Source organism: Colossoma macropomum, unplaced genomic scaffold (genome assembly GCF_904425465.1).
Source record: "Colossoma macropomum unplaced genomic scaffold, Colossoma_macropomum, whole genome shotgun sequence".
NCBI classification, from domain to species: Eukaryota; Metazoa; Chordata; class Actinopteri; order Characiformes; family Serrasalmidae; genus Colossoma; species Colossoma macropomum.
Window position 1 is genome coordinate 3,700,026 of NW_023494787.1, and position 7,958 is coordinate 3,707,983.

Sequence of the window (7,958 nt, forward strand, 5' to 3'; positions counted from 1 at the left end):
TTAATAAACTTTTTATTGTAGCTTTTTTTCTGTTGTAAACCCTCATAACTGTGGATGAAACACAGTTTTCAGGACTGGCAGGCAGAGCCATGCTGTTCCAGAGAGACTTTTATTTTGACAAAGTTCTCTCATGTGTCAATGCTAATCGCCTGTTCTTAATTCTCCCAGAAAAAAACAAAACTTGTGTAGAAACCTGACTTTGAAAAATCTTACGGGTTAACTCTGTGTGATGTACCGAAGCTTTGATCCGAATATGTATGATTTTGTGTATTTACTCTCTTTTTTGAACAAGATTTGTGATCAGGAATAACGAGAGGTCGCTACGTTCTCAGATCTACAAATCATACACAGGACGGTTCCTCCCCAACGGAGAGTTTGGAGATCTGCGAATCTGCGCCATCAATGTGAAACTAACATCGCTCCACATTTATTAAGAGTTCGGGCAGATTTACTCTGAACAGTACGTTAATAAACGATGTTCGTCTCGACGGAAGACGCGACGCCTTCTTTTAAAGGGTTTACTTTAATCCTGGTAAGTTTAAAGACGGATCTGTGAGTTATTTTGCTTAATCATAACTGCTTCCTATTCGCCAGCTTCTTGTTCGAATTTTCCCGTTCCACCTTAAATGGTGCAGCGGTTAAACGGGACAGCGTGAGCCGCCAGAATGTAACTGCTGCGCCATTTAAGGTGGAACGGGAAAGTTCGAATAAGAAGCTGACTTGATTACTTCTAAGAAACATGCTAATGACCTGTTTGTAAACAATTAAGCTTAAGAATGAAGAATGAAGATATTTTTATTGTCACTGTACAAATATAATGAGTTTTGAAGCCTGTAGATGCTTAATTACAAGTAAAACTGTTAAGTATGAGTATAAACAGACTTGTAGGCTACAAGATACAAAATATAGAATAATTAAAATGTAAAGAAGTAAATATATGCTTAAAATAAAAGAATAAAGTGCTCATAAAATAATAAAGTGTCCACACTTTTAAAAAAAGAGGGTTCTTTAGTAAAGGGAATGGTTCTATGTAGAACCATGACTTATATATTGAATCACTGCCTGCTTAAATGGTTCTTTGCCTGGTGGAATGGTTCTTCAGATGGATGGAGAATGTGTAAATGGCAAAAATGGTTCTGCTGTTGTTACGATGTCAAGCTTGTCACAGTAGCAGATCCCTTTTCGATGCTATATAGAAACATTTCCAAAAGGTTCTATATAGAACCATATACAATACGTTCTCCATCAGTCTGATGAACAGTTTCACCATGTAAAGAACCATTAAAGCATGCAGATGGTTCAGTACGGAGCTCATGGTTCATTGCCTTTACTAAAGAACCCTCAAAGAACCATCTTTTTTGAGAGTGCTGTAGTATAATATAGAAAACAGAAGAACCAAATAACTGATCTTGGACTTCAGGACAATAAAACAAAGCGGTCACCTTCCCCTCTGATCAGCGATGAGAGGGAGGAGGAAGTTCAGAGCTTGAGATTCCTTGAAAAGCAGCTGGTTCACTTTGTTTTTCGTCCACTTCTACGCTTTTCCAGCCCGCCGTTTCTGTGGGGAATGTGGGCCAGCTGGCCGTAGACTTGGTCATCTCCACCCTGAACATGCCGAAGGTGGGGCACTTCCACACCGACTGTCTGATCCCCATGGTGGGCAACGACCCGTACAGCAGCTCGGAGCAGGTCAGCACTAATGCAGAAGGTCAGTGAACATCATCACAAACCAGTCTGATCTCATATTCAGCTTCATTTAGTACTGTGTTCCTAAACCAGAGCTTTCCAGCTGGAGATCCAGCCCAGTTTAGTGAGTTCCTTGGTAGACAGTGACTTTATTATAAATTGCAGTCACAGCAGTGAAAAACTGAACTGTACATACCTGTATTAGGAGAACCAGAGGACCACCAGTATGTACCGTACACGGCACACTGTACTAGTATGTACTGTATACTGCACACTGCACACTGCAGTATACTGTGTATTTCTTTACAGTGGTGGTGATAGGAACCAGGGGTCACCATGACTACAACACAAATATAGACCTTTTATTTACTATCCAGAACCACCAGTGAACCTACACGAGTCTTCTGAGTTTATATGGAATGTTGATGATGGAAAATAGTGGAAAATCTGAAATAATAAGTTTTCTTTGGGGACTATTTTGCCTCATAACACCCTGCATATTATGTATCCCTCCACCATGAATGGATTTAAAGGCCAAAATCATCTCCAAACTATCATAAAACAGTGTCTCAGTCATCAGGCAGTGAATTCATAACCATTTCATGTAGTAACTTTCTGTGAGGGAGCTTTTAGAGGTGGACGTCTGGTTCCTATCACCACCACTGTGAACAATTCTGACTCTGTATGTTTCTCTAGAACGGAGCGTTTCACACCAAACCGCTCTGAACGACTCTGTTTACATCTTAACCACTTAATTATTCAGAAATGTGAAAAGTCAGTGATGTTCCACTCTAATTTATGAAGACCTCATGCACGTTTTTGTTAGTTTTTTCTGCTTTCATTCCCGACTCCACTTATTGAACTGGGAGCTGAATCATTGAGCTCTGATCTGTTCACTGTGTTCTTTCTGTGCAGTTTACTTACACAGTGACCTCAAGCTGGCTGTGCTTCAGATAAGATCTCCAGTCTTACAGGTCAGTGTAGAACTGCTGAAAGGGAAACTGATATCATTCCTTAAATAATACTGTTATTATAAAAAGAAATATTTGTAACTATTTAAAGACGAATGCAAAAGTTTGGGCGCCCGGTCACACACAGTGATCACACATCCTCTATAGACACTGCTGCACATTTAATACACAATTATTGTTTATTTACTGAATTTAACATATTCTACATTTTACATTTATGTTTTACTTATTTCAGTATGCAAAACTCAGCAACCGGGGTGTTCAAACTTTTGCGTACATCTGTATATACCATAGGGAGTGCATGTTAATTAACACAGTGATGAATGTGTCAGTGCTAGCCAACTGGCTAATTTTCAGCTGGAGACCTGATGTTAGCAATTAACAGTTTGAATAGACAAAAATAAAAGTGATTTTATTTTTATTTTTAATAGTTCAATTCAAGTAAACCTAAAGCATAAATAAGTTAAATACTAATATAATGAGCATAAAACACACCAGAGACAAAATGGAGATACAAGGCAGCAATTCAGACCTGTCAGTGTATAACAGTGCAGTACATAACATATTTATTATGAAAACAATCAAAATAATGTATGATAATATGCATATGCATAATGTAATATAACAATGTAATATAATATAATGTAATATAATATACACACACACACATCACCTAATATCCTTCTGGGTCGCGGTGGGGTGCTGGAGCCCATCCCAGCTGTCATTGGGCGGAAGGCAGGATACACCCTGGACAGGTCGCCAGTCCATCACAGGGCAGACAGACAGACATACACATTCACACCTAGGGGCAATTTAGCACATCCAGTAGGCCTGACTGCATGTTTTTGGACTGTGGGAGGAAACCGGAGTACCCGGAGGAAACCCACGCAGACACGGGGAGAACAGGCAAACTCCACACAGAAAGGATAATATAATATAACATAATATAATATAATATATTATAATACAATATAATATAATACTCACACCCTGGATTGGCGGTAGGTCATGCCTTTAAAGGCCTTTAAAGATGTGTAATAGTGACTAATTTCTTTTTTTTTGCATGTTTTCCATCATAAGAATAAGGTCAAATCATTCCGTAAGCTGTTGGTGTCCTGGATTAAGAGCAGTGGATTCTTCAGAACGGTGCTGCTGTCCAGCAGTCATGCATACCAGAGGGATGACCAGCAGCTCGAGGGGTGACTAACCTCCAACACTAACACTTCCTCTGCTAATGTTATTGTCTGTCTTTCATTACTGTCACATCTGTTTTTACTGTATAATATCAGGACAACATCCGAAAATTATTAGCACTTAATTAAAAAAAATATTAGCTTAAAAGAATCTAAAAGAGTCTCAATTACATGTAGATAGTTGTTTTTGTTTTTAATAGATTTACTGAATTTCTAGATTGTGTTTACGATCATACATGAACCCTATTTAAACCAGTGGCTCTTAAATTGGCCCTCAGGGACCCCCAGATGGTCCATATTTTGCTGGATCACTTCTAACACAAAGGGATAGAGCGAAATATGGGGGTCCTTGAAGGCTGCTTCGCTATTTAATGTTGTAATTGTCTGTTGCTTTATGACTTTATGACTTAGGACTTTATGTTTTTAATTTTAATAATTTGTTACATTTATTGTTACTGTTGAATTTAATTGCTTGTTTGAAAAGCCCTTTAATCTGCTACTTGTATTGAAATAAATGAAGATTGTAACTGACAGTCTGCGAATGTTAAAAGCCTGAAAATGAGGTAATGATCGTGTGGTGTTAATAAGGTGCTGTGTTTATTCTGCCTGGTGTTGTTTCTGGTCAGATCGGCGCTGCGGTACCTGCTGAGTCCGGCTCTGCAGGACGTAGGGGACACTCTGAGGGAGCTGGGCTGGGCAGAGCTGGAGAAAGTGAGCGCTTTTCCCGGCATTAACGACTCAGAGAAACGCCTCTACATCCCCGGAGGAGGAGTCACCAAAGGCCTCTACTCTGACTGGTACTGAGACAATGACAGCCACAAAACAACGTTCTACATAGAGTTTGCAATAAGACCACATGGGAGCAGGGTTCAGTTCCCCGTTCAGGCAGGAACACAGACTATATTAAACTGCTCTGGATAAAAGCCTAGTGAGGGAGGAGGAAGGCAAAGCACAAACCTCTATTTCACCACCTCTCACAGCGCCCCCTGCCGTACATTAGAAATATGACTAGATACAGTTTGTGTTTGTGTTAATTTAGTGAAAAACAGACATTGATTATTCCTAACGATTTCTAATATTATATTTAATTAATTACACATTTTTACTGCATTTTAATTCTGATTTTTTAAATCTGCTTGGGTCTTTTTTGGCCATTTTAGAAAGTATGCCTGCATATCAAGATATAGATCGTTTATTACCAAAAGGCTGAAAAATATTGAGAAAATTTTTAACCGTATTGCTCAGACTGCTCCACTATGTAGTAACTGGAAGAGAGCGTTCCAATCAGGCTGAGTGACACGGAAAAAAATATGATATATGATAGATATAAGTCTCAGTAGTATTATTACGTAATGTGTAGTGTTTGAACTCTGAAGAAAACAAAAGGCTCATTCTGATTAACCATTAAATTTAATGTGTGTGTGTGTGCATATATATATAACAAACATTTAAACACAAAATATGAAATATGTCATAATTTTTGCACAGGCCACATTTTATATCTCTGTGTTAAATTCAGTAAATAAACAGTAATTATGCATTAAAATGTGCAGAAGTGTGTCTCTGTAGAGGATGTATTAACTTTGACCAGGGGTGTCCAAACCTTATATATATATTATATACCATAAAATGTATGTGTTTGTAGGTGTGTATGTACACACACATAAATTTAATGGTGTATAATATTATAACCATTAAATTTAATGTTTAAGTTTTGACACCCCTGGTAAAAGTTACTACATCCTCTACAGAGACAAGCTTCACACATTGCATAATTACTGTTTAGAAAAACATAAAAAACAAAAGCAGTTTGAAGTTTAAGCCTTTGCTCAAAAGGGATTGATGAACAGAACAGTATAATAAATTTATTGCAAAATACTTTAAGTACATAGCACTGATATCGATAAACTGTTTGAATATAATTATCATTACGGTTTTGTGACACAGGCCTCCATTCATTAATAACCAGTTTAAAACAACCCAGAAACGGCTGTTTTTCTGATGTGGATGTTTTAGAGACCTGATGTTGTGTGAGTTTCATGATAATTAGCTAATTTGAGAACTGAAGATCTGTGTGCATATTCAGATCTTATGAATGATTTATTGAATGTCAGGTAATCAGCAGGTCACTGTACCTCAGTGTTTCTCTCCTCAGCTGTGCGGAGAGCGTCCCGCTGGCTGTGGTGCTGCTGTTCTGCTCTGAGGGAGATAACGTCCCCGACGCGTTCACACTGACCAACCACCTGAACGACTGGCTCCACCTGCTGGAAAAGTCTGTAAGTGACCATTCACAGCAGTCATAACGTCTGTGTGCCTCAGTGCCAAACGTGCTGGGCTTAGTTAACCAAAAGTATTATATCACAGTTCATAGTCGATACTGAATAATTCATAATAAGTAGATACTGAATAACTCATAGTAGGTTAAATAATAATAGTAGGTACTGAATAATTCAGAAGTAGACACTAAATTCATAATAGTAATGATTGTAATAATGTTTATTTCTTCTCTTTTAAATTTATTTTTCTATGTTTATAATTATTTTTAATCATGTTTTAACTTTTATTCTTCGACATCTTTTATTGTATTTTATCTATTATTTTCTTATTCCTAAAGCACTGCAGTGAATGAAAGGTGCTGTATAAATAAACTTGCCGTGCCTAGTTACTAAATTAATTCATAAGTAAATACTGAATAATTCACAGTAGATACTGCATTAATTTGTAGTAGATACTAAATAATGCAGTAGAGTCTGGATAATTCATAATAAATATTAAATAATTCATAGTAAATAATGAATTAATTCATAAGCATATACTGAATAATTGCTAAAATATATTAAATAATTTCCAAAAGATACTGAATTAATTCATAGCAGTTACTGAATAATTCATAATGGATACTGAATAATTCATAGTAGATACTGAGAAATTCATAGCAGATTCTGAATAATTCATAATAGACACAGCTCAATTATCTCTGGACCAGATAAAGGATGACAAACTGCATCAGCAGATGAGCTGCAGTGTAACATAGCTGATGTTTCTCTCTCTCAGCCTCAGGGTTCGACTCCATGGAGGGCTCCTTCATCCTGGAGGCTGCTGTTTGGAAGCGGCATCCCACCCCTGCTCTTCTGAGGACTCAGAACACCCAGCAGTGTGCTGGTACTCACGCAGTGGGCTGACCTTAATGTGGGAAAATGGGAAACTGACCATTCCCATTTGTGACTGGACTGTTAGAAATGTCAGCACTTGCAAGTCGAAGGTCATTCCCAGAAAAAAAAAACATACACTCTGGGTCCTGATGAATGAGGGACGTTTGTGTATAATGCAAATCGTCGCAGTCGTGAGAAGAACCTTGTTTCTCTGAAAAAAGCGGTAACTTTCTAGAAGACCACACTTAAATTTAATGTACACTAGTGAAATCAGATTTTATGCCAAGTCACTTTGGACCTTCTTCTATCAGTCCATACATCATAAAATTATGTAAATAAATAAATACCTTTTGAGGATTTGATATGACTGTGACTGAATGAGCGTATACAGTAGAGCCTTTGCCAAATTCCCTGTTTCTTAGAGTTGTGTTTACTGTAAAATGGCTTAATGTGATTAAACATTATGATGGTTTTGAGTTTCTGGCAGTGGTTTGAGTTTCTGTTGCTCTGCCAGAACTGGCTGCTCTAAAGATATACTACTGATCTATTTTCCTTTTTTTCTGTTTTTCTTTTCTCTCTCTTCCCGTTTGGCTCCGCGCCCCTCCGTTTCCCAGCAGAGGCTCAGTTACTGCGTGACACAGCCTGACCTGCTGTAACTAGTGCAAATCCGCGTGACGCAATGCGGTACGAAACAGAAAACAATCACTTTGGTCTCTTCCTTCTTGAGAGATGAGGCTGTGTTCTGGATTTGCTGGTAAATTCAAATCTGTGCATCACTTTCGGAAAACAGGAGCCACTGGAAGTAAAAATGGGTGATATGGGAAAAATATAACATTATGATACCTCACATTTTCACACTACTCATCAAGATTATGCAAATATATATGTGTGTGTCTCTCTCTCTCTCTATATATATATATATATATATATATATATACACACACACACCCACAATT

General features: G+C 37.7%; 1 protein-coding gene across 1 annotated transcript; it reads left to right on the forward strand.

Moving 5' to 3' along the window:
• Nucleotides 1-344: 344 nt before the first annotated feature.
• Nucleotides 345-7,478, forward strand: psmg2 (proteasome (prosome, macropain) assembly chaperone 2). The gene is made up of 7 exons (XM_036565905.1): nt 345-532; nt 1,549-1,708; nt 2,602-2,660; nt 3,738-3,856; nt 4,477-4,647; nt 6,006-6,126; nt 6,905-7,478. The coding sequence occupies exons 1-7, from the start codon at nt 476-478 to the stop codon at nt 6,983-6,985; spliced, it is 768 nt and encodes a 255-aa protein (XP_036421798.1). The 5' UTR covers nt 345-475; the 3' UTR covers nt 6,986-7,478.
• The last annotated feature ends 480 nt before the right edge of the window (nt 7,479-7,958 follow it).